We start from the raw sequence: 27,830 nt of genomic DNA, 5'->3' as shown, positions 1-27,830 counted from the left end.
GCTCTTTTTTTGTAATCACCTGCTGAGTAATTCGAGAGACTTAGTAATGAGCAGTGTCCACTGGTATGGACATTGTTCTTATCTCAGTTGTTTTTGAAACGAGCTTTGAAATTTCTCACATTGCTAGGGTTTATTGACCTCCCAATATTACCCAAGTCTGATTAACCCTCTTCAAATATCCAGGGTCGTGTTTGGGTCGTAAAATGAAGAATTATCAATTTCTTGATTGTTTTTGAAACTAGAGCTTTGAAACTAATTACACACTTCTAGTTCTAGGGTTTAATGACGTCCCGACATGACCTAAGTCTGGTTGACCCTTGTTATATTTATTTCAAGGTATTAGCGGGGTAGAGTTGAGGGTCATAAAGGGAAAATTATCAATTTTTTGACTCACATGCGAAGCAAAAGTGAGTATGTACTCACCCGAGTCGTCCGGCCCGGCGTCCGTCCGTCCGTCCGCAAAACTTTAACGTTGGATATTTCTTGGACACTATTAAGTCTATCAACACCTGATGTGGCCTGATGGTGTATGGTTACAAGATCTCAAAAAACATGTGCGGCAACTTGACCTCACTTCAAGTTCAAGGTCACAGGGGGCCGTAATTGTTGTCTTAAAAACGACCATTTTTCACATTTTTGCATTTTTTTCTGAAGTTATCGAGAATGGCAACCTTAGCTATGTATGCTATACAGGGCAATGTAAGCCCTATCTTTGGACACCAGTTTGGTTGACCTTGCTTCAAGGTCAAGGTCGCAAGGGTCCTTTAAAGTTGGATTGTATACATATTTTGAAGTGACCTTGACCCTGAACTATGGAAGATAACTGTTTCAAACTTAAAACTTATGTGGGGCACATGTTATGCTTTCATCATGAGACACATTTGGTCACATATGATCAAGGTCAAGGTCACTTTGACCCTTATGAAATGTGACCAAAATAAGGTAGTGAACCACTAAAAGTGACCATATCTCATGGTAGAAAGAGCCAATAAGCACCATTGTACTTCCTATGTCTTGAATTAACAGCTTTGTGTTGCATGACCTTGGATGACCTTGACCTTGGGTCAAGGTCACATGTATTTTGGTAGGGAAAATGTGTAAAGCAGTTCTTAGTGTATGTCATTGCTAGGTTTAGTTATTTGACCTTGACCCTGAAGGTCAAGGTCATGTAAAGGTCAAGCATGTGAGTCGTATGGGCTTTGTCCTTCTTGTTTTAACATATTTGAAACTAGATTTGAAACTTCTTACACTTCTAATGTTGGATAACCTCCTGATGTGACTGAAGTCTGGTTGACCCTCATTAATTTTCAAGGTCACAGTGGAGTATGTTTGGATCAAAAGATATAAAATTATCAGTTTCTTGAAAGTTTTAAAAGCAAGAGCTTAGAAATCTCACACACTTCTAGGTTTCGATGATGTTCAGACATGAACCAAGTCTGGTTGACCCTGGTCAAAGGTCACAGTATTATTTTATTCAACCTTTTGTCTGTTGACCTTCCTCATCTGAAAGTAGCAATGACACATGAAATTTTGAAATTAATGGTTGAATGACAAGAAACACACCATTTTAAAGATATCAAAATTCTGAGCACATAGCAATTTGTTTTATTTAAATCGGTGCAATAGTTCTCGAGATATGGTCATTTTAGTTGAGAAATTTTGGGCGTCATTTGAGGACAAAGCTAGTAGCTAATTACATGATTGCTGTGGCAATGACATGAAATTTTGAAATTAATGGTTGAATGACAAGAAACACACCAATTTAAAGAGATTAACATTCTGAGCACATAGCAATTTGTTTTATTTAAATCGGTGCAGTAGTTCTCGAGATATGGTCATTTTAGTTCAAAATCACTTTGCTTTGAGCGAGCCGAGATCGCAACCTCTTCAGGCTTTTGATCGACCGAGTTTCGCATTTTTCGGGTCCAGTTTTGCGCAGCATAAGTCATTTCTCGCTCGATTCTTTTGATTTTTGGCTTAAATGAAACAGAAGTTAATGCTTTATAAACTGCATTTTAACCGTGTATGCCGATGGAAGTTTTCAGACCAAATTTTAGTGAAACTCACACGAGTAATATTCATCGACATGCTGACGGAGATGTAGCTTCCGGTGGTTCGCGGTTTTTTTTGTATGGGAAAGATGTAAGGCTTTCTCTGATTGGTTGCAAAATATCACAGCCCTCCAATGAAAATTACGGTATTCCGAGCAGTTTGATATGAACTGGTCGTCTGCTAAGAGTGACGCAAAAATGGCCGCGAGAGGCAGTGAAGACGAACACGCCCCTTTACACTCAAAATATTCCAAAACACATCTTTTATTAATTTCATACAGTAAACTTTGTTTTTGAATCATTTCTTTATTCATTCCTTTTTTATTTGATACATAATATGTGACTCACAAACATCAATTATGCCAATTATTTTTCACTCAAAGTGAAAAAAAAGTGCCTTTTCACTGTGTCCTCAGTTGACGCTGGGCGATGTGGCAATGCTACTGAAAGCGAGGGTATTTATTAGGGTATGCTTTTAAAATATTGCTTTATTGTTTATGTACTTAAAATAATGCTTAGGATACCGAAGTTTTATGTACTTTTATAATAATACAATTTTAAAAACATCAATTAATGGCTTCAGGTGAAAGTGCCATAAGTGGTTTTGTATTCATAATTTTCACGTGTTGTTGTCCATGCAGCGGAACGTACGATATATACGTCCTGATAGAGGGTCAGCCAAAACTTGTGGGGAACTATGACAACTCTGGCTTCTTCGGTGAACTGGCACTCATGTACAACATGCCCAGGGCAGCAACTATCACTGCTTCTTCTCAAGGGAAAATTTGGGCTCTCGTGAGTAGAAATAACTGAGCTTAACATTATTGCACTACTCTTGTCTTGCAGATATATATGTAAGCTTTTGAATGTATTTGAATTTGATATTGATTGCACTTTTCTTGCGTGTGATTAGAGATGTTAATTAGGCCTTTATTTTCAGGTTTGTGTATTTTGTGATCGTACCTTTTTAAGGATTAACTGCAATGTTTTGAACTTGTCTTAAATAGTGTGGGTGTGTCAGTGTGTGTTGTGTGTGTGTGTGTTGTGTGTGTGTTGTGTGTGTTGTGTGTGTGTGTGTGTGTTGTGTGTTGTGTGTGTGTGTGTGTGTGTTGTGTGTGTGTGTTGTGTGTGTTGTGTGTGTGTTGTGTGTGTGTTGTGTGTGTGTGTGCAAACAGTTGGGTGAGGACATTGTGTTCTATAGTGTTTTAATGTATTGTATCTCAAGCCAGAACATTTTCCTAGTGGGTTGCACATGGTTTTTATTACGTCTTATTTATTAAAGTAAATGATTAGAATACTTGTTTTCAACCAAATACTGGAGCTCTAGAATTGCATCGAGGACCATAAGACACACGTGGTCAATAATGATAAGATGTTGTCAGCTTGGGAAGTAATAATAGGTTTTTAGAGTGTGTGGTTTTTTTTACATATTTATTTTAGCGGTTATTGACAGATATTATTTAAAAAGTGCCATTCTCCGACAGAAAACACTGGAGTACTTGAAATAGACTCAGTGCTTTTGGAGTAGACCTTTATTCAGCTTTTTCAAAAACAACTCAGTCTGATGTGTTCATGCATGTTCATTTCTGGGTTTGCTAAGCTTTGAAGAGTTGCGCGGGGAATGTACAAGTTTTGTTTAATGTCCTTTTTTTCTTTTTCTTTACAGGATCGGACAACATTCCGGCGGATAGTGCTAAAGAGTGCGTTTGAGAAGCGCAAGAAATATGAAACTCTCCTTGAGCATGTACCTTTGCTGAAGTCACTAGACGTAAGCTATTTTATTTCTTCTGAAGACTCATCTTACATTTCATATTTCATAAGTTTAAACCTTTTTACTCACTGTTTGGTCATCAGTGTGAGTGTGTGTCCATGCATGTGTGTTTGCGCACGCGTGTGTGTGTGTGTGTGTGCGGGAGAGAGAAAGAGAGCCGATTTGTCCTTCGCTGGGGGTATGCAGTGCGGCATTGCACTTCTACTTAAATTAATTCATAACAACATTCCCATTGTGCACAGAAAGCAATATTGAAGTTAAGGGATGATCTTTATATATATGAATGCCGGAAATAACTCTTGTCACGTTCGTTATGACCCCCCGCGGGTTAGGGGGAGTCCCATATTGGTTGGGACGAGAAAGAATTTACCCGATGCTACCCAGCATGTCGTAAGAGGCGACTAACGGTTCTGTTTCTCCTTTTACCCTTGTTAAGTGTTTCTTGTATAGAATATAGTCAATTTTTGTAAAGATTTTAGTCAAGCAGTATGTAAGAAATGTTAAGTCCTTTGTACTGGAAACTTGCATTCTCCCAGAAAGGTCATATATTGTACTACGTTGCAAGCCCCTGGAGCAATTTTTTGAGTCACTTGAGAAAAAGTGACTTTATGTAATCGGTCAGTGTTAGTCTGTCCGGCCGGCCGGCTGTCCGGCCGGCCGGCCGTCCGTAGACACCACCTTAACGTTGGACTTTTCTCGGAAACTATCAAAGCGATCCGGCTCATATTTTGTTTAGTCGTGACCTCCAATGACCTCTACACTTTAACGATGGTTTCGTTGACCTTTGACCTTTTTCAAGGTCACAGGTCAGCGTCAAAGGAAAAATTAGACATTTGATATCTTTGACAAAGTTCATCGGATGTGATTGAAACTTTGTAGGATTATTCTTTACATCAAAGTATTTACATCTGTAGCCTTTTACGAACGTTATCAGAAAAACAAGGGAGATAACTAGCCTTTTCTGTTCGGCAACACACAACTTAACGTTGGGCTTTTCTCGGAAACTATAAAAGTGACCGGGCTCAAATTTTATGTGAACGTGACTCCCAGTGACCTCTACACTTTGACGTCTGCTTTGGTGACCTTTGACCTTTTTCAAGGTCACAGGTATGTCGAGAAGGAAAAAAATTGAAATATCATATCTCTGAAACTATTCATCGGATTTGATTCAAACTTTATAGGATTATTCTTTACATCAAATTATTTACATCTGTATTGTGTTGTGAATAGCAATTTCTTCCTGTCCATCTGATGCCTCATATAATATTCAGAACTGCGAAAGTGACTCGATCGAGCGTTTGCTCTTCTTGTTTATTAGTGCTTTTGTGAACAAGAAACAATTAACAAGTGGCTCTATTCCATCTCCCCCCCTTTCCTCGTCGCGATATAACCTTCGTGGTTGAAAACGACGTTAAACACCAAATAAAGAAAGAAAGACGTTCGTTATGGGTTGTGAAAGAGTCTTTGCTTTTTAGGGGACAAATAATCAACACGTATCTCCTGTAAACGTGTTGAGATACACCCCTGCGCTGGGGGGCGGGGATATAGCTCAGTTGGTAGCGCGCTGGATTTGTATCCAGTTGGCCGCTGTCAGCGTGAGTTCGTCCCCACGTTCGGCGAGAGATTTATTTCTCAGAGTCAACTTTGTGTGCAGACTCTCCTCGGTGTCCGAACACCCCCGTGTGTACACGCAAGCACAAGACCAAGTGCGCACGAAAAAGATCCTGTAATCCATGTCAGAGTTCGGTGGGTTATAGAAACACGAAAATACCCAGCATGCTTCCTCCGAAAGCGGCGTATGGCTGCCTAAATGGCGGGGTAAAAACGGTCATACACGTAAAAGCCGTGGGAGTTTCAGCCCATGAACGAAAAAAAAAAAAAAAAACAAAAACCTGCGCTGGTGACCGGCCTATAATGTCCCGATGGAAAGTACAGGAACCACGTGTCAATTATTTTTATTTGTCCCCGAAAAAAACAAGAGTACTCACTCTTTCACAACCCATACAAACCCAACAGTTATTTCCTAACACCGTCTATTCTTAGGTAAAAGTCTAGGCAGATCTGAGATGGTAAGTCCAATTGTTTTCACGAGGACCGTGAGTGCTTTTTAACTAAAAATCCATTCTTAGGTATAATTATTGTTATTATATGAGTGTGCATGAGTTGTTGATGCGAAAGAATGTGTATGAGTGCGCCTTGAGTCGCCTTGTGGTGAGATAAGTGCGCGTTATAAATTCTCGTATTATTATTATTATTATTATTATAATTATAAAGACAAGTGTTTGGGATTATGAGTTCAGATGGTATGAAGTGATTCATGAATATATACGACCCATCAGACATGCATCACTGATGTTAAATCTTGGATGGTCGATAACAAACTTAAGCTGAATGATGATAAGACTGAAGTCTTACTGTGCAAAAAGAGGAACACTACATTTCCCTCTCCCCAACCCGTTTCTGTTCAAATAGGCAACACCGACATTCTTTTCTCACCATCAGCTAGAAACCTTGGATTCACCCTTTCATCTGACATGACCCTTAACAAACATATATCTTTAGTCTGTAGAGCAGCTTATTTTGAGCTTCGTAAGATCAGCACCATTCGCCACAGACAAAATATATTTTCGATGATTAATGAGATGAGGATGATTATAATGATGATGCTTTTGATTTCCAAACAACTAACACTCTTGTCTGTGCCTTTGTTCTTTCTAAACTTGACTACTGCAACTCTCTTCTCTCTGGCTGTCCTCTGTACCTCCTGCATAAACTACAAAAAGTCCAAAACTCGGCAGCACGCCTCATTCTCAAAGCACGAAAACGAGATCACGCAACACCACTTCTTCGCACACTGCACTGGTTACCTATTCAAGCCCGCATTGACTACAAACTGTCCACCCTCTGCTTTAACTTTTTTTCTGGCTCGTCTCCTGCTTACTTCTCTGAACTCCTCACCATCTATTCTCCAGCAAGACAACTCCGTGCCTCTTCTGACTGTCACATCCTTACCATTCCACACACCAAAACATACAGACAACGCACTTTCACTTTCTGCGCACCCACACAATGGAATCCTCTCCCCTTTCACATCGGCCACTCTGTCACCCCAAGCATTCAAACGAGCACTTAAAACACACCTCTTCAAGAAATACAACCCCTGATTTTGTTTTCTCAGTCCATCAGTAGGCTACATGTAGTGTATTTGTTGTTTTAGTGATAATGTGATAATGTATGTAAACATCTAGGGCAGTTTTCAGTATTGTTGATAACATGTTTTGTTTGATTAAGGGTATTCAGCTGGTATTTCCTTGTTTTCACTACCGTATTTGACGGATTACAAGACGCACCGTTTTATAAGCCGCACCCCCGACTTTTAAAAAAAAAATTGGGACGAGCCACGTATAGGCCGCATCACTATATTAGCCGCCGTCGAAAAAAATATAATCAGATCGTGTCAATCAATCAAAACAACCAGGCAAACGAAAGTACGGTATTTGGCGTAATCGGCTCCGAGAATAAACAAGTGAAACAAAGAAGAAAAGTGAAAAAGTTTGAAGAAAAATATCACACACACAATTGTAACCAACACACACATGTAGTCTCGCCCGGAATAAGCTTTTTTGGGATGATTTACGACTTTTGCGCACATTTCGAGCAGACGAAAACACAACATGGCGGCTCTCGCTCCTCCAACTATCGCGAGACACAAAAAAACCCGAAATCTTGCGCGCGCGAGATCCTAATACATCCGGTGTTTCTCTGTACGCTATCTTGTCACGACGACTTTTGACAAACGAAGATTCGCGAAAGAAAGAGAAAAGCGCCGAGTCTTGAGTAGAGAGCTAATAAAGTACCGGTAATCGCTACTCGAGCGAAATGAAAATCCGCAGCGACTTCCATTTGGTGAATGCTATTCAAGTTCCAAAAATAATCGCGGCTTGTAGTCAGTCAAATACGGTAACTATTTTATTCATGTTTTTATTACTTAGTTAGTGGAAGAATTTTTTTTGTAATGTATGTTTGATGGTGTTTGCTTTTAATTAAGCATTGTTCACTATGAATGTAGATGTAAATGCTTGTATAACTGTGTTTTAATTTCCCCCCGCGGGTTAGGGGGAAGAATTTACCCGATGCTCCCCAGCATGTCGTAAGAGGCGACTAACGGATTCTGTTTCTCCTTTTACCCTTGTTAAGTGTTTCTTGTATAGAATATAGTCAATGTTTGTAAAGATTTTAGTCAAGCAGTATGTAAAAAATGTTAAGTCCTTTGTACTGGAAACTTGCATTCTCCCAGTAAGGTCATATATTGTACTTCGTTGCAAGCCCCTGGAGCAATTTTTGAGTCACTTGAGAAAAAGTGACTCTATGTAATCGGTCAGTGTTAGTCTGTCCGGCCGGCCGTCCGGCCGTCCGGCCGGCCGTCCGTAGACACCACCTTAACGTTGGACTTTTCTCGGAAACTATCAAAGCGATCGGGCTCATATTTTGTTTAGTCGTGACCTCCAATGACCTCTACACTTTAACGATGGTTTCGTTGACCTTTGACCTTTTTCAAGGTCACAGGTCAGCGTCAAAGGAAAAATTAGACATTTTATATCTTTGACAAAGTTCATCGGATGTGATTGAAACTTTGTAGGATTATTCTTTACATCAAAGTATTTACATCTGTAGCCTTTTACGAACGTTATCAGAAAAACAAGGGAGATAACTAGCCTTTTCTGTTCTGCAACACACAACTTAACGTTGGGCTTTTCTCGGAAACTATAAAAGTGACCGGGCTCAAATTTTATGTGAACGTGACTCATTGTGTTGTGAATAGCAATTTCTTCCTGTCCATCTGATGCCTCATACAATATTCAGAACTGCGAAAGTGACTCGATCGAGCGTTTGCTCTTCTTGTTTGATTAGTGCTTTTGTGAACAAGAAACAATTAACAAGTGGCTCTATCCCATCTCCCCCCCCCCCCCCCCCCCTTTCCCCGTCGCGATATAACCTTTGTGGTTGATAACGATGTTAAACACCAAATAAAGAAAGATGTGTTTTAATTTTAAATGTGTCAAGCGCAAAGAGCATAATTGTAAAGTTATGATGTTGCGCTATATAAATGCTCATTTATTATTGTTATTATTATTTAACTGTGTCTTCTACTAATTCAAAAAAAGCAATTCAAACAATTAAAAACAAAACAAAAAACCCACCATGTTCTCAGTCACATAATTATGTGATTGTAGACTAAAACAACTGTGATACACTATTTGATTGGTTTATGTATTGGTAAACAGCGTATATTCAGGCTTAGTTGAAGTCAGTTAATTACTTGACTCTCATGCCAGAATCGGGCTTATATGTATTTTGTTGTTTGCAGGTGTATGAACGAATGAACGTCGCTGATGCTCTTCTGTCCCGGACCTTTGAAGATGGTGTACAAATCATCAAACAGGTTGGTGGAACATGTTCATTGCTAGATCCAGGATGCTCTGTTGGCTCATGCGAGTGGTCACCTGGTATTGTAATGCTCAGCAACTGTGGCTCATTTAGCAGCCTCAGCAGGTGGGGAAAGTCTATCCACTGAAGTATGTTCAGTCAGCAGCGTGCAAACAGAAAGATTCATGTTAACGACTTTGTTGGACACTAGTGAAGTTCTACCAAGAGATTCTTACTGTCAGCTTTAAAATGGTTGTCAGACATGACAATTTATGATCAGTTCACCTCAGCAGGTGTATTTCCAGGATATTTTTCTTAGTTCAGCAAGTTTGCTGAAATGGTCATAAACCTTCTTGGAAGTCTAATATTAACCCTTAGGCTGGTTGTCGCGACATATGTCGTTCTACTTTACGTATACTGTCACCTGGTTGTCACGACATATGTGACCCTCCACCACGAAATGAGTCGCATGTCACCTTTGCATGATTTTCATATTTTTACATTTTCCTAAAGAGTTTGTTATGCTCTATCCAGTGGTGAAAATTGTTCTAGAAAAGAGCGAAAACTGTTTGAGTTATAAGCCTGTGACTAAGATGACCCTCACACTGTTACCAGACACTCCCCGGACTTATGAAGCCTAGCGCAGAACCGCGCGAGGTGACATGCGACTCATTTCGTGGTGGAGGGTCACATATGTCGCGCTACTGGCTCAGTCTGTTTGGTCAGTTCCGATTACCTCCCATGGATGCGAAAACCTATATGACCGTTTATTTTTTATTTTTCTCTCTGTTAATTCACCAGTGGCTATGTAACATGTGTTACAGAATTGCACCAGTGTAAGGGTTAAAGATTAAAAATGTTGGGGATGTCGTCCTACTAAATTTGCTTCCATTTTTGCTTTTCAGGGCGATGCTGCTGAATGTATGTACTTTTTGGAATCTGGGAAAGTTCGGATTGCTATGGTCAACAAAGTAAGTAAATCTAGCACTTCTCTGATCACATCCATCTTGGTTGTTAGAGATGTACATACATGTTTATATGTCTATACTCCTGCACAGAGTAAACATTGTAAGTTGATGTTCTTCTGCATGACACCACCTCTGCTAGTACCTAAGTCCTTTCCAATATGTTTAATTTGTTTAAATTATGGAAAATGGTGTGATTTGTGCGACTTTATGACATATTCTCCAGAGTTTTCCTGCATAAGATTAGAGCATGCATGAACAGAATTCCCAGCTGTCTTTCCTCCTGTGCAATGACTTAATAAAAAAGCAGATAAGCAGCACAAAACACTGGGGAAAAGTCACAAATAGCATTTCTTACTGCTTTATTCATTCTTGAATACAACATGCTCTACTGCCTTGCTGTTTTTTCAAAGTTAATACCTAGCTAAGTGTTTAAACATGAATGTACGAGCAACAGGGAGACTCAAAGTGTGCTCACACATTGATCATTGAAGATTCTGGAGGTTATTTTTGGCTGTGACGAGGTCCCATTTATCAAATGGACTTTTCTGCACTGTGATATGAAAACAAACCCAAAAAACAACTCACTTATTTGTGCACTATTTATTGAACTTATCTTGATGTGTAATTTGTGATTTGCATGGGGGTGAAGGAAGTGCCATGTTTCATTACATGCATAACCAGTGACTTAAACAAGAAACTAATTGTCATGCATTCTTTGGGGGTTGCAGGATACGGTGAGCCAGGTTTTAAGGGTGCTCTTTGCATGTTCATTTCTACTGTTCATTTTGATTTGTTGGAGCTTTGTTCTTGGCTGATCTTACTGGCTGCATTGTTCTCTGGGGCCTTTAGTCTCGCCAGCAAGTGAAATGCATATTTTCATTACGCAAAAATGTTATTAAATTAGTAAAAGTTTTTTTTAGGTTAAACTTACTCTCAGTGTTTTCTTCTACTTGATACATCAACATGGAGAATATTTTTACAATGTTTATTTCATTAATTTTGGAAGATGCTACTTTCAAAGAACACAGAACATTATTATCGAAAAAAGAAAATGAGAGACATGTGAAGTTTGTTTAAAAAAAAAAGCTGGGTTGTTCTCATCATACTGGACTACAAAAGAAGCGGGGGAATATCCCATGGCTTAGAATGTACGTTTGCCTCTTACAGACAAAGAACTTTTAAAGCAAACGCTTTGAGTTTGGCCCAGTTGCTGAAGAGACTGGCTGCAACTAATATTCTGATATGGAAATGTTGCTATGCTGGCTATGGTCTGATGAAATGTTTATGTTTCTTTCTGTTTGCTGTTGAATTTAAATTGCAGTTGTCCTTTGGGTATATTGTAGATTTCCTTTCAAAAAGGCTTTTGGCCTGATGCATATCTGTCAGCATGGTACACAAATAACATGCACCATTTCACAGTTTAAAGTGCAAGGGAGGTAACCAACTTGGTGGACAACATTGAAAACAATACCATACATAGAATTCATCATCATTAATGTGTTTAGACGCATCATCCAATGTTCAAACATTGATATTTTATGAAAGTACATTACAAACCTTATGCTAATGCATTTTTAACAAGACAACACCCATTCGTATAGACTTGTTTTTCATGCCTTGTGTTCAGCGTAAATTCATCAAGGAGACAGATCGTTTGAAGAGGCTTCTCAGACTTTCCTAGCTATTCTCCTAGACAAAAACAAGCTAATGCTTTGGCTGCAATAATCTGCCATGAGCCAGGTTGGAAACAGACAGAATTTTAGTGGAGTGTTAAAAGCAGAAGTCCTCAAACCATTATCTCCCTTTATGTCTTGCAGTCCAAACCTTACACTGAAAAGAAAAAAGAAAGAAAAATACTTTCTATGTCATTGCAGCATTTTTGCTAGTGTAGAGAAATAATCAGTCTAATTCAACTGAAACCCATGCTTATGTGTCTTTGTGCTTTTGTGAGGTTGCCTCTCCAGCTGTTCAGTACTGCAACTGAAGCTTAGCAGTTCCAATACTAAAAGAGTAACGGAAAGACTTTGATTTTAAACAGCATTTTAGCTTTTAGTCATAGTCTTGTGCAGCAGTGTGCCATTTTGTTTGCAGTGTAGTCTGTAAACAATATCTGTCTTGTGTTGATGATTGGAATGACGGTTTATTTTGTACACACAGCCAGAGGATGAAGAAGAAGGGTCCACTGATGGTAGCTACACACAAGATGTACAATCAGTACCTCAAGTAGCAAAAGTCTCTTTTGCACAGGAAGTACCTCAAGTAGCAAAAGTCTCTTTTGCACAGGAAGTACCTCAAGTAGCAAAAGTCTCTTTTGCACAGGAAGTACCTCAAGTAGCAAAAGTCTCTTTTGCACAGGAAGTACCTCAAGTAGCAAAAGTCTCTTTTGCACAGGAAGTACCTCAAGTAGCAAAAGTCTCTTTCGCACTGGACACTTGTGAAAAGTATGATGAGGTAATCAGGCACGGAGCCCTGGTCTTCACTGTGTGGATCACTTCTGATCTTTTCTAACCAAATTTGAGTGAGTGAAGATTCAGCGCCATGAGCCAACAGACACATTACACCGGAAGCTTTCTCATTATGCATAATTCAGAGTTTTTGGGGTGCCGGAAATTAACAACTTATACATTGTGTGCGGTTTTCACATCATTTTGTCACATGTATGCTTGGTCTGAGTTAAGAACCAATTTACCTGGATAAGAACTGACTCAATACATATAGCGGCTCTCCACTCATCTCATAAATTTATTCTGGAATACCTGTTCCTTAGCTATCATTTTTGGTTAGAAGTAAGACTTGAGTTGCAAATCTTTTGTGGTATCTTCTGGCTGTAAATGTAGCTTTTATATAAAAAAAAAAAGTCTACAAAAACGTTTAGCCTCAATTACAGTTTGAGCTTTAATTAGCAGGGAATGAAGCAGCTGCATGTATTTAGAAATATAGGGGTGATTTTCTTCTTCTGAATTTGCATTAAAAGAAAGTAGTTTCTGTACTTACAGAATGTATTTTGATAATTGTTCAGTTCATATTTTTAGTCGCTATTTGCTGCAGTTTGTGAATTAGCTCTGGATATTGTTGTCTTCTTCAATAGAGGACAAGTTTCCAGAAATTGTTGGACAGTAATCTCATGCCATCTGAAATCATTCATGACATTCTACTTATAATCATGTCTGTGGCTGAAGATCTGACGATTCGGTTACTCAGCCTCCAGGATCAAGAACCAACTCTCTCGACACGCTCTCAAAATAAAATTGCCTTATTTTCAAGAACTGACGAGTCTTTAAATTTATTTTTTAAAGTTAAAGTGGTGTCTTGTTTTTTTATAGATAGGTTTATTCGAGATCAAGTTCAGACTTACAAAGAGTTGTATCTCAACTGTTAGCATGTGATATTGTATAATCAGCGACTGACCCAAGCAAGAGATGGGGTTCACTGGATAGCTCTGTCAAAGTTTGATGTGAACTGAAAAAATTAAAGAAAAGTATTTTTTTGTTTCCATATTATTATTAACTCTTACCAGTTCGGGGGTTTTAGGGCATATTTTACAGTGCTGTTGGTGCCTACTTGCCGATTGGCTATCTGGGGTCATATTCTAAATGAAATATAGAAAGTTATATATCAAACTAGATGAATACCCGCTTCGCCGGGTACGAAGAAGTAGAGCCGAATAGCCGGCTTTGCCGGGGACCCGGCTTTGCCGGGTGTACGCCGGCTTTGCCGGCGCACCGTACGAAGGAAGGGAGATAAACGCGCAAAACACTGGAGAAGATAAGGAAGAGTTACTGGGAATGGATGTACAGAAAAACCAAAATCGGTTCAGCGCTGCGCGCCGAGAGCACGTGTTGAAAATTTTCATCGACCAGATTGTGTCCGGGGTCTACCTGAATATGCCCACCAAATTTGAAGCAGATCCATCGAGAACTTTGGCCGTGCATGGCGAACACACAGACAGACAGACAGACACAAGCCGTATATAGATATAGATGAAAGGAAAATGAATAAGCTTTTCATATTTGCAAAGAGAATTGTGTTATCTTTAAAGGTAAAAAATGTTATGAGGGTGACAACATGATTTTTGTTGAAATTTGTACGTCCATTTTTTGGAACACGTGACAAACACAAAGAAGACATTTTTTTTGTGTTCAGTTTATTTTAGATATGCTGCTAACTAGTCTGTTTTGGCATTCATTTTACATAACATAGCAAAGTTTTATTGGGTTTTGCTGATAAACAAAAAAGTTATTGTCACCTGAATACCCCCACCCAAATTTCAAAGTTGGACGTTTCATGACATACGCATGCCTAAGGCAAAAAAAAAAAATAGTCTGTTTACGGTATCCCGACCGACCCTATTTTTTCCCGCGACCCTAGACTGTTTTTTGGTATTTGGGAGAAGAAAAAACAAGTCGCGTAAGGCGAAATTACTACATTTAGTCAAGCTGTGGAACTCACAGAATGAAACTGAACGTAGTCCGCCGCTAGTGCAAAAGGCAGTGAAAGTGACGAGCCTGTTTGGCGCGGTAGCGATTGCGCTGTGCTTCATAGCACGCTTTACTGTACCTCTCTTCGTTTTAACTTTCTGAGCGTGTTTTTAATCCAAACATATCATATCTATATGTTTTTGGAATCAGGAACCGACAAGGAATAAGATGAAATAGGTTTTAAAACGATTTCGGAAATTTAATTTTGATCATAATTTTTATATTTTTAATTTTCAGAGCTTGTTTTTAATCCAAATATAACATATGTATATGTTTTTGGAATCAGAAAATGACGAGGAATAGGATGAAATTGTTTTTGGATCGTTTAATAAAAAAATAATTTTAATTACAAGTTTCCGATTTTTAATGACCAAACTCACTCATTAGTTTTTAAGCCACCAAGCTGGAATGCAATACCAAACCCCGGGCTTCGTCGAAGATTGCTTTGCCAAAATTTCAATCAATTTGATTGAAAAATGAGGGTGTGACAGTGCCCCCTCAACTTTTACAAAAAGCCGGATATGACGTCATCAAAGGTATTTATCGAAAAAAATAAAAAAATGTCCGGGGATATCATACCCAGGAACTCTCATGTCAAATTTCATAAAGATCGGCCCAGTAGTTTAGTCTGAATCGCTCTACACACACACACAGACAGACAGACAGACAGACACACACACATACACCACGACCCTCGTCTCGATTCCCCCCTCTATGTTAAAACATTTAGTCAAAACTTGACTAAATGTAAAAAGAAAAAAAAAAAGAAATAATTTTGGCAAAATAACTTAAAAATATGGTTTTTTGAAAGAAAAAAAAAAGTCTTTTTTTTATTTGGCAAAATAACTTAAAAATATGTTTTTTGGGGGAAAACAAAAACAAAAAACAAAAAAAGTCCCGACCTACCGACCCTATTTTATTGTTACCGTTAACAGACTTTTTTTATTTTTTTGCATAATAATGCATTCCTATAACTAACTTATAACAAAAACCCAGCTTGTTTTTGTCATAAAGTGTGTCTAACATATGAGTTTATCCACTGTCCGACCCATCCAATGTAAAATAACACTTTTTTTTTATTGATAATTAGATAATTGGTCAGTGGAAAACTACAGGGGGGGGGGGGGGGGGGGCATCGTAAGCTTGCTTACGATGGGTAAGGGAGCGAACTGGTAAGAGTTAATGATTTGTGAACTGCAGTTTGTTTTTAAATAGTGTTTATAAGTCTTGGGACTATTTATGATTCATGAACTTTCCTGTGGCAATCTTCAATCATTCATAAAACACTCAAACGCTTTATAAAGGTGAATAAGAGAATGAAATAAAACAAAGAAGGGTTAAGGAAAAGAAAAAGAAGGTTGACAGAATAGATAAAAATTTTTTAAAAAAAGTACAGCGATATAGCATGATTGAACCCCCAACCTCCAAAACCATGGTACAGAGCGCTACCCACTATGCTTTGTAGAGCTATCTGTCAGGGTAGGCAAAAAAAGGAGGGTTTATTTTGAGAGCTATTTGTGAGTCTGCTGGTTCCAGAGCCTGGGGGTCGGTTCCCTAGCCACCCCATATAATCATGACCTGATGCATTATGAAATTGTATACAATTAATATTTTTGAATCTGATTATAATCTCATTATTAAGATACATGTATCACTTTTAGTGATTGTACTCTTGTGTCTGCACATATTTAACAAGCAGTGCTAAACATGCAACCACCTTGTGCTGTGCTCTTGCACTTCTGGTTGAAATAGTTCTGCATGACAGTTTCTGCAGGTTTAATGTTATTACAGAAGCTAAGTAAATGCCTGGATTTTCACATTTCTGTCAGGTTTAACATCTTCTAAATCATGAGTGACAGCACAAAACTGGTCAGCCTTTTTTTTTTTAGTGCAAATTTTAAAAAATGTATGGTGATGCAGATTGATTATGGTAACTTCAAAGTCTGCCTTATGAGTTACTTTTTGTTCCTACCTTATGCCATTTAGAGGAATACTAAGGCCAAAAAAAATAAATAGGTGTGGTTAAGGTAACATAGCCAAAAAAAAATAGGATAGGAAGGTAGGCAATCACTTTTTTTTTTAAACTTTTTTTTCTAATGTGTACAAATTAAACCTACTTGACAGGGAAATAAGTGTGCGACTCGAGCGCTTTCGCTTTCATTGCGTTTACTGCACTCGGTTTTTTTTTGTTTTTTGTTGTTGTTTTTTTTGTTGTTGTTGACAAATGTAATAAAAAGTTATAGGGTCGGCCCCTAAAAATAGGGTAGGTCGGGTTACCGTAACCACACCTTTTTTTTTTTTTAGGCCTAATGCATACATACACTTTCTGGGAAACAGATTCCAAATTGAGGTACATGTATTAGATAATGAATCTGTCCTTGTGGAACATGATTTCAACACCATTCTTAAACATATGGAAACTCATCAACTTAATTTCATGAAATATATTTCTGTTTGTTATGCTTATTGCCTTGTTCATGTATTGCCTGGTCGAAGTCAGAGAAGCTTGCCCTGTGGTACAAATGGCAGATGAAAATGGAACAATTCAGAAGGATGCAGTGCTGAAAGAATAACATGACTGTTTTGTTACATGCACCATTTGTTTATGATTTTTAAACTGGCCAGTCGCCTTCTGAACTTGTGATCATTCTTGCATTTCTGAAAGAACTGACTGAGTAACTCATAACTTTTCTGTGTTATCACACTTGTCATTTACTAATTTAATGTATTGATTATTGATGTAAATTTATACTTTCAAAGTGCAGGTTGTTGCACATTTACTCAAAGTGAATCACTACATCAGTACATTGTATGTTTTTATGGTATACAATCCATTCTTCTATAGTCCTTGATTTCGTCCTTTTCATATCAGAAAAAGTAGACAATTTGCATAGGTACATTATTTGACAGTGACATATGTGTAAATGCTTTAATGTTGATCACAATTCAAAGAGTATGGAGTCTGGTTGTGTGTGTGTGTGTATTCATGAGTGGACTAAGTATCGTTATCTGCCTCGACACCATTTGTCATCCTGGTTGGGTGCATGCATTTTGGGATGTTAAGGATGTAATGTTATGAATTACACTAGTCTGTAAAATGGCCGGTGCACATTCACACGCACAGATTTCAGACAAGAGTACTTGATGGCACTTTAGATCTGTTTTTGACCATGTGAAAGGAAATTGCTGAAGAAGAAGAAGAAGACTATGTGAAATGAAGAAAAAACAATGGCTCTATGCAGAATAACATAGCATGTTGGATTTTCAATGAGCGTTAAAGTTTAACTGTCTTATGTGCATGTTCAGCCGTGTGCAATATTTGACATGAAAGATAGACTACCTTTTCATCCTCATCAAACTGTGAAACTGATATTTTTGTTTCCTTTCAGAACGACCCATCTGCTGGAGAAAAGGACGTGACCACACTTGAAAAGGGGGGATACTTTGGTGGTAAGTGTTCTGATCAGTTTTGGATGAACAGCCTGTGATTACTTATTGAGAAACTAACTTGCCTGTTAAGGTTTTCATTGTAATCAGAATTATACTAAAAGTTGTTATTGTTCATAGATAAATGAAGTGCGCTATTGGCATAAACATAATGTTTAGGCAGAATTTGTGAAAGATAGAAGAGAAGCAGTTATTCATGTTTTCCAAGGCCGGAGACTTTTGCTGTGACCTTGGGATCTTTATCTTGCGTGCACACGGGGGTGTTCAGACGCCGAGGAGAGTCCGACAAAGTTGACTGGAAAATAAATTTCTTGCTGAACGTAGGTTTGAAATACTCTTTACCCTTTTGCCCAGGCCAGTGTCAGCATGTTCATTTGTTTGTGTATTTTCAGAGTTGGCCCTGGTTACCCACCAACCGCGTGCAGCATCAGCATATGCAATTGGCCAGGTCAAATGCGCAGGTAAAAGAAAAACAGCTGAAATAACAGATAAGAATGCTTTGTTTTTGCCAGTCACTGATGAGTACCTATGGCTTTATAGCTTGTCATTTCCAGTTTCTCTGCTGAACTCACAGGTGTTTCAGACTAGATCTGAGATTCTCTTGCCTTGAGAATACAGCGTGTAACTGTAAGCTGTGTATAGAAAGCCTTTATTTTTAGTCATGACATTTTCCTTTCAAGCAAGTGTTATTTAGCTTCATAATAAGCCATTACTCCCTTGTGAGTCATCCATCCCGCGTGTGGTTTGTATGGTTGAAATTACTATGATGAGTGCAATTCTGGATGTCAACAGTGCATGGACATGTGCTACTTGTAAACCCCTTAGATAAAGAGTGTAAGTGATGGGAGCTTATGAAAAAGAACAGTAGACTTATAAGTTATCATGTCCTGTTTAACCTTTAGCACGCTAGCTGCGAATTTATGCGCCCATCCCTTCTTTCCCTCTGTCAACCAGCGGCGAGATATTGCGCCAGCGCTAAGCATGTTTCAATGACTCGATTCTCGTTTGTATTTGCATACAGACCTAGAAACCCATACGATTTCGCCGTATTTTGTACGCATGATTGTCGAGAATACGCTCAGTACGGTCAGTGGGAAAAAAATACGACGAGAAAAATTCCTAGACTACTTTTCTTCACAAGCCCATCCTGAAGCCGATCCAGTATTTTGGCACATGATTATGTCACTATATTAGCCGCTGTCAAAAAAAAATATAATCGGATCGTGTCAATCAATCAAAACAACCAGGGAAACGAAAGGACGGTATTTGACGAAATCGGCTCTGAGAATAAACAAGTGAAACAAAGAAGAAAAGTGAAAAAGTTTGAAGAAAAATATCACACACACACACAATTTCTAACCAACACACACATGTAGTCCCGCCCGGAATAAGCTTTTTTGGGATGATTTACGACTTTAGCGCACATTTCGAGCAGACGAAAACACAACATGGCGGCTCTCGCTCCTCCAACTATCGCGAGACACAAAAAAACTAAATCTCGCAGGCGCGAGATCCTGATACATCCGGTGTTTCTCTGTACGCTTGTCACGACGACTTGTTGACAAACGAAGATTCGCGAATGAAAGAGAAAAGCGCCGAGTCTTGAGTAGAGAGCTAATAAAGTACCGGTAATGGCTAATCGAGCGAAATGAAAATCCGCGGCGACTTCAATTAGGTGAATGCTATTCAAGTTTAGGTAACGTTTTAGCCGCATCTTTTTATAAGCCGCAATGCGATTTTTTTTTTTTTAAAGTCGCGGCTTGTAGTCCGTCAAATACGGTACAGTTTTTGTCAGTAAAAATTCAAAAAAGCATTTGTTTTAAATGTATAGGTAAACTTAATTAACGGTGTGACGGACGCGCATGAGGCATGTTTTAATCATGGATGTGCAAACGCTGTGCGGAGTACGCTCATTTTTTTGAAAATACACCAAGTTTGTTTTAGAAAACTCAAAAGTGCAAAACAGGGGTTCCCAGGTCTGTGCATACTAGAATAACAGTATTTTTAACGGTGCTTGAGCCAGAACGAGGCTCACTTCCTTCCGTTATCTCTTTGTGTCTTATACGCTGAATTTGAGTCAGTTTCGTCGAAGATTTTTGCTTTTGTTTTTACATCGATAAAGTACTTTGGTGCTTCGACAAGCAAGATGGAGGATGATGAGTTTGAAACTTTGAGTTGTTTCTTCACAACTAATCATACGTGGAATCTGAACGATTTACTGAGGAAGATACCGGCACGGTTGGCCTTGTGGTAAGGCGTCCGCCCCGTGATCGGGAGGTCGTGGGTTCGAACCCCGGCCGGGTCATACCTAAGACTTTAAAATTGGCAATCTAGTGGCTGCTCCGCCTGGCGTCTGGCATTATGGGGTTAGTGCTAGGACTGGTTGGTCCGGTGTCAGAATAATGTGACTGGGTGAGACATGAAGCCTGTGCTGCGACTTCTGTCTTGTGTGTGGCGCACGTTATATGTCAAAGCAGCACCGCCCTGATATGGCCCTTCGTGGTCGGCTGGGCGTTAAGCAAACAAACAAACAAACAAACAAACTGAGGAAGATTTTCCCAATGAACTGTGTATCGCGGTGAAAAAAAGGACAGTTCGTCAAGTGACAGTGAAGGTGACGAAACGGAATTTACGAAAGTGCAGATGGATGCAAACAGTGGCTGGTCCATTTTTGTAAAATGGCAGGACCGCCAAACATTACCGATAATCTGACTGATGTTGGATACTTCTTCTGTGTTTTTTTGCGTAGCAAATGCTCGACTTGCTTGTCGAAGAGACACTGCACAGAAACTGACTCAAATTCAGCGCAAAGCAAGCCAGTGACAAGACGTAAAAAGTCTGCGTGTTCGGAAATGGCGACCTGTGGATCTAGTGGAGATCAAAGCTTTTCTCTGCTTGTTGTCGCTAACTGAACTAGTAAAGAAATCGTCCTATGACATGCACTGGTCCACACATCCACTTATTTAGATACCAGGATTCAGAAGTGGAATGGTCAACTACATGATTACCTGTTCAAAGGAGTTTCACCAGGCATAGACTGGTTAGTTTCACAAAATTCCACGGACTAGACAACACAACCCCTTTTCATTTTTGTTGTTGTATTTATTGCTAAGAATAAATGATGCATACAAACAAAAATATTTAATTTTGAATATAACCCCATCACAACCACAAAGTTTCATGCTTATTAGTGCATTTTCAAAGAAGTTGTAAGTGTTGAAAGTTAGTGGGTGTTATTCTTATGCTAGGTAAGCAAAATATTATGGCTGCAGGGGAAGTAATGATGGCTGGAATCTGGAGTGCTAAAGGTTTAGGAGACATGGATACCAATGCTGAAGGTTACAGGAGGAATAGTAGTTGTTTAAGTAAATCTGTTTGTAGGCATAACTGCAATCTGTACATGTGTGAAGATCTTTTTGGATTTGCATGGGGGGGTGTATAATGTGAGCTGATCTGATTGAGGGGGAACAACTACTGAAAGAAAGGCTCTAAAGTTCTTTATAAAATGTTACATCAGACACAGACATCTATTATCAAGATGTTTATTATAATCTGTTACTGTAAATGTTTTCAACAGTGTCATTAGCCTTACTAAGTAGTTGGGTTTTTTAGGTTCAATTAGACATTATAATATTGTATTGTAATATCCTGATTTGTCTCCCTTTTGTCCACCCAGTGTTGGACGTACACGCCTTTGAGCGGCTGATGGGCCCCTGCATGGATGTGCTGAAGCGTAACATCGGAGACTATGAAGAACAGCTTAGCAAGATTTTCGGCAAATCCATGAGTATGAAGGACATTCGGTGAAATAGCAAGACCAGAGTCCTCAGGCCACCAGTCATCATACTGTGAAGCCACAGTCGTCCATCTCAGTGTCGGGCAGTTCTTCCATTCAACTCATTTCATCTGTCACATTTTCTCTCATCCCCACCCACCCCACCCCCTCCACCCTCTCCCCGCCTTGTAGACTCATACTTGCTCATAGCGAAAGAAAAGGGTGTAAACTGTATGTTTTTGAATTAATTTTAGATCTTCAACAAGTGTTCCTCCACATCCTCTGCGTAATTTGTGTGAAACTCTTTAACATTTTACCTACAGCTGAAGGAATGAATCTGGGTATTTTATGCAGCACAATTCTGCTTACTCATCACATTCTGAATGATAACTTCAGGGTGCTCTGTCTATTACAGTTGACAGTCGAGCAGACGTGATTAGTTGTGCAGAGGCAAACCTGAAAACTACAGGGATTCTGATACAGCGGATAGTATTGTGTGAAAACATTTCTGTAGATATAGCAAAGGAAACATCTAATTCAGATTAGGAAATAAAATAAATTGTTAAACTTTTGATTGACTTTCGTCTTTATTTCCATCCTCTTGCGTGTGTGTTCACCTGAGAATGCATTGTTGAAAAAAAGATGTTTATGAAACGATACTGTTTTCATATGTTATATGTTCATATTCGTGTGCACATCTCTGTACATTTCTATCCACTTTTTTATATATGTACCTTCCCTGCTGGCTGCAGTTTCTGGTGGGAAAACTGAGGCTATATGCTTCTTGTTTGTGTAAAATTTGAAGTTATTTAGACAGTGTGCCGTCAAAAGCATTATGAACATTTTAAATATTGCTATCATTTGATGCTGAGAAACATACACTTGAACAATTACGCCAGTGTAGTCTTATTTTTCAAGGGCCTTAATTCTGATTGATGTTGAAAAGAATATCTTGCCAGTTAAGTAAAAAAAATATTTTTTTTACAGATGATTACAACGCCATTACCATTCTGTTTTCAGCATTCGCCTATTTATAGTTCTGGTCACTTAAAAGTGCCAAGATAGTAAACTGAATTGCAATGTTGCTGTTCAAAAAATATTTTGCGTATACATTTCATAAAGATGTTCAATTGCTGCAAAAGTTAAGAGAAAAACACGCAGAACTCTTAAAAAGGTGAAAGACACTGCTGAACTGTTCAGATGACTCTGTTGAGTTGGATATGATAAGTATAAAGTTGACACATTTCAGGGAGCTTTTTTTGTTTTGTTTTGTTTTGTTTTGTTTCGCATGTTTCAGGTTTTTGGGGTGCTTTTTTTGCTTACCCCTCAGGTAAAGGAAATATGTGGCAATATGTAGATAAAAGTTGTTCCGAGTTCACACATTTTTGTTTTATTTATGTATACATGGACCTGAACTTTTGAGGTCCTTTCAATTGACAAAACTCTCTCTCTCTCTCTCCTTCTTCTTCTTCTTCGTTCATGGGCTTAGACTCCCACGTTCACTCATGTTTTTAGCACGAGTGGATTTTTACGTGTATGACCGTTTTTACCCCGCCATTCAGGCAGCCATACGCCGATTTCTCTCTCTCTCTCTCTCTCTCTCTCTCTCTCTCTCTATTTATCTCTCTATCTCTATCTCTCTCAGAGTTATTGTACAGGGCTTCTTCAAGATCTATTGATTTGTTACAGACAGTCAGTTGCAGGGGTTGTTGGAATAACATTGACAATATGAAACGGTTGGAGGAACATCACTCTTCGGTACTAACGAGAGATGTTAAACAGCCAGTGATATAGTCATAGACAATGACCTGTACGCTAGGCTGTCGTTTTCTATTGATTTGGTTATGCGTTAGCAGTATTACCTTTCGCTCAACTTGTGTGATTTGCAAACATTGTGATTTTACGGTTGATGTCTAGCTTACGCCCACAGCTCAAATATTTTGCTTTGCACGGATCCAAAGGGTTTGATAGTGTATTGGCATTTTTGGTGTCCCCCTCAGATATCAACTGGTTACTTTTTTATTTATTTTTTTAATTTTGTTTTTACAGAGAAGGGTATTCTGTCTGAACTGATGCAAGAAATTACATCACTTGTAAACAAGGGTAGCTTGACTGTGTAGAAAGCATTCCAGTTTTATTTATTTGTGGACTTACTTATTATTTACTCAATGGCTTACTCTTTTTCATTATGTTTTTTTGCATTGCTTTCACAATAGTAATTTGAATATATACCTCTTATTGCGCATCATTGTGCTGAACCAATAAAACAAAATATTGAAGGACCTGAGAGAGGCTTATATCAGGGAAACTGAAAGAAAACTTGATGCAGTCATTAAAACCCAGCTGATCCCCACCAGAAATTTCAATTTAATATTGATCAGATGTGTGTTGAGTTGCTTTGACCACCCGGGAAGCAGAGAAAAAAAAATAGCGCATTTGAGAAACAAAAAACCCAGCTGATCTTCACCTGACATTTTGTCTCAATCGTGATCAGGAGGCATTTTGCAGAACTAAGAATTTACCTGTAATTTGAGTCTTCATAGACACAAATAAGTCACAGTGAGGAAACCTGGTGCAGGTAAAATTCTACAAAAACGAAGTCAGCCGAAAAAATAATAAAAATTAGTGTCACATAATTTCTTGATTACAATTAAATAAGTTGCGAAAGAGTTGGAGAAGATATTCATGTGCATGTAATGAGAGTGATTTTGAGTTCTTTTAAAACAGGAATCTGTTCAAACAACTTGAGTTCAGTGTGAAACCATGTGTGGTATTAGGTGTGTTCTGATATTCAATGAGCTGGATAGGATCATGTTAATCCTCATCAGGACAATAGATCTTTATCTGCATTGAGTTGAAAATCTCTCCGTTTTGTTTCTGTCTTTATATGTAATGTGTGGATGCCAGTTACTTGTGTTAGTAGGTCTTTTTCTATTTTATTTGTTATGAAGGGTAGCTATGAACTAGTGTGACCAAAAGTGTTGCATAGCAAGGAACTAGAGGGCTTACAATAGCTAAATGTATATGATTTCAGTTTAATGATATGGAAGTTGTAAATGAAAAGTAGCTTTTTGATAAGGTGTGAACATACCTGGAATGGCAGGTGAATTATCTTTAGTTCACATTGTTTCTTGTCTGTTTATTCAAAATACTTCAGTGCCAGTTCTTTGCTATATTTTTCTTAAGTTTGTTTGACGTCTTTGTGGTCCCATTGGGGTAACTAACTTTTGCTGCAGATTGATTTAAAATGCTCTTTACATTATTCTCTTGTATTGCAGCCCATCAACTGTTTAGCATAAGATACATCGGAAACGACCTTGTGACAACGGTATCTATCACAGGGTGACTGTAAAGAATGGGAGAACAGTTTGCTTTTGTTTAAATGATGGTGTGTACGTGAATTCTTGATAGTCGACACTGTACATGTACAAGCAACGTAATTGTGTGTCTCACAGTGTTATGAAAAACTGTTGCTGTTTGTGTGCTGCCAGGGCCACAAAGTGCCCGCCCCCCCCCTCCCTATTCTGTATGTGCACGGCAATATTTTTCTAATTGTTTGTGTTATTACATGTTATGTTATCTATTTGTTACCTCTTAAATCCTCTTGACTGTATTATTATATCAAGTCGGTGTGATTTGTGAGGTGACTTTTCATGCAACCACCCTGTTTACGCCCTTTGCATATCGTTTCAGTGTTCGTTAACGGTGAATTCAGCTGCTCAAATATGAATATTTTAGAGCATACTTGTAAATGCACTCAACAGAGATCTAACTTTTTTGTTTGGTATGTGTGATGTTGTCTTCGGTATTTATCTGTAGACTTATTTATTTCAGTTCAGACATATTTTTTTCCATTAGGATCGATGAAGCTTTTCTGGTTCCTTTTTCCCTTTCCTTACTTCCATATTGTTGTGTTGATTAGATCTGATCTAAGTCTACTTGATCTGTAGTTTGTGGATAGAATGCTTTATATTCTTGAGTTAAGTGAGCGTACAATTAAAATGAATTTACTACTACCTAGCTCATTTTGAAATGCAAGTTTGTTGTGAGAATGGGTGAATTTTATCAATAAAACACACGCACACACACACTGACTGCAAAAGATGCATTTAAAAAAATTTAATTTTTAGCAGTGGCACCAATAGCTGCAGTGCATGTACAAATGAATTCAATGCCTGCAGTTATCAACTAAATGAGAAAGCATTTTGCTACCATACATCACAGTCATACTACACTTTAGTACTTTCATCAGGCATGGGAATTGTCCGCCGAAAGGAAAATTTCCGCCAATTTTTTTTTTGTTCCGCCGAAAATGCAAAAGTGTCCACCGAAAAAATAAATGGGGGAGGCAAAAATGGTTCTAAAAACTGAATTTAATGGTAAACTTGGAGTTTAGATGACACCAAATTGCACCAATTGGGTTCTTTGGAGAGAAAAAAAATCCGGGGGGACATGCCCCCGAACTCCGTCGACTTTGCCATTACTTACACATTTTCAGCCTTTTTTACTTTTTTCAATTCCCATGCCAGTTTCATATATACTGTATATCAATAATTTGTTCACAAAGGAATGCACATTCATTTGGAGAATAAACAGTTATACACAGATGATTGTATCCGTAGTACATGTAAATTGCTCAAGCCAAGAAGCAATTAACGCAGAAAGCATAATTTTAGGCACACAAATTCTTTAATTCTATTTGTAGCATGAAATTTATAAACGCTCAGACTTGTGAATTAAATCGAGAGAACTACATATTAACTCGGCTGCAAAACTAAACAATATGAATATAATGCTGCATGTCTGCCTACCATGGTATTAAACTTAACTTATTGAAGGCACTAATTAAGACAGCTTTGTGAAGGTCTACAATGCATTCAGATCTGTGTTTCACAAAATCTTCCACTCTGACTGTATTTTTGGGGTTGAGAAGTAGCATATGCTTGAATCACAGATATAACTTTGTTCCCATCAAAATCAATGGCACATAGCTTGAAAAGGCATACTAATTGGACCACAGTGCAAGAACACATTTTGTTGCATAGAGTATGATGAAAAATCTTTAGCAAGAGTCTAGAAAAAGCACAGATAACTGTCAGGTAATACAGTTCAGCATGTTCTAAGCAGCAAATTGAAAAACTAATTCGACATTTCTCTTTCAAGCCAAATGGAATGTCTGCTCAGATAAATTTGCTTCTAAACAATCAAACCACAGAACATTCCAAGATTACTGTTGATACGTTTTATCAGCGTCACTTCTTTCTTTTCTTTCTTTCTTTCTTTCTTTATTTGGTGTTTAACGTCGTTTTCAACCATTCAAGGTTATATCGCGACGGGGAAAGGGGGGAGATGGGATAGGGGAAAGGGGGGAGATGGGATAGGGGAAAGGGGGGAGATGGGATAGAGCCACTTGTTAATTGTTTCTTGTTCACAAAAGCACTAATCAAAAAATTGCTCCAGGGGCTTGCAACGTAGTACAATATATGACCTTACTAGGAGAATGCAAGTTTCCAGTACAAAGGACTTAACATTTCTTACATACTGCTTGACTAAAATCTTTACAAACATTGACTATATTCTATACAAGAAACACTTAACAAGGGTAAAAGGACCGTTAGTCGCCTCTTACGACATGCTGGGTAGCATCGGGTAAATTCTTTCTCGTCCCAACCAATATGGGACTCCCCCTAACCCGCGGGGGGAAGCGTCACTTCATAAACAGCACTTATCAAAACAAGCCAAAGATGGGAACTGTACATCAATCATAGTTAAACAGAGACACAACAGACAAAATTAAATGATGCTGATATCTTGGAGTCATCCCTGTCATATTCTTAGTCACAACATCATTTATTTTTGTGTCTGTTGTTTAGGCCAATAGGTTGAAGTTCTTGTGAATGTGTGGTTTCGTCT

At 38.5% G+C, this 27,830-nt stretch overlaps 1 protein-coding gene across 3 annotated transcripts in view; it reads left to right on the top strand.

The window, feature by feature from the left end:
- Positions 1-25,937, top strand: part of LOC138964675 (cAMP-dependent protein kinase type II regulatory subunit-like) — an 81,220-nt gene extending 55,283 nt beyond the window's left edge. For all 3 annotated transcript variants that reach the window (XM_070336698.1, XM_070336699.1, XM_070336697.1), the window contains 7 exons: positions 2,693-2,846; positions 3,718-3,819; positions 9,191-9,265; positions 10,155-10,220; positions 18,085-18,145; positions 18,535-18,603; positions 21,819-25,937. In XM_070336698.1, the coding sequence (XP_070192799.1) occupies positions 2,693-2,846; positions 3,718-3,819; positions 9,191-9,265; positions 10,155-10,220; positions 18,085-18,145; positions 18,535-18,603; positions 21,819-21,949 (658 nt within the window). In that variant the 3' untranslated portion in view covers positions 21,950-25,937. The remainder of the gene's footprint in view (positions 1-2,692; positions 2,847-3,717; positions 3,820-9,190; positions 9,266-10,154; positions 10,221-18,084; positions 18,146-18,534; positions 18,604-21,818) is intronic.
- Positions 25,938-27,830: the final 1,893 nt, after the last annotated feature.

The sequence above is a fragment of the Littorina saxatilis genome, linkage group LG4 (genome assembly GCF_037325665.1).
Source record: "Littorina saxatilis isolate snail1 linkage group LG4, US_GU_Lsax_2.0, whole genome shotgun sequence".
Lineage (NCBI taxonomy): Eukaryota > Metazoa > Mollusca > Gastropoda > Littorinimorpha > Littorinidae > Littorina > Littorina saxatilis.
The sequence above is the reverse complement of the archived record's forward strand: the minus strand, read 5'-3'. Positions and strand labels throughout refer to the sequence as shown.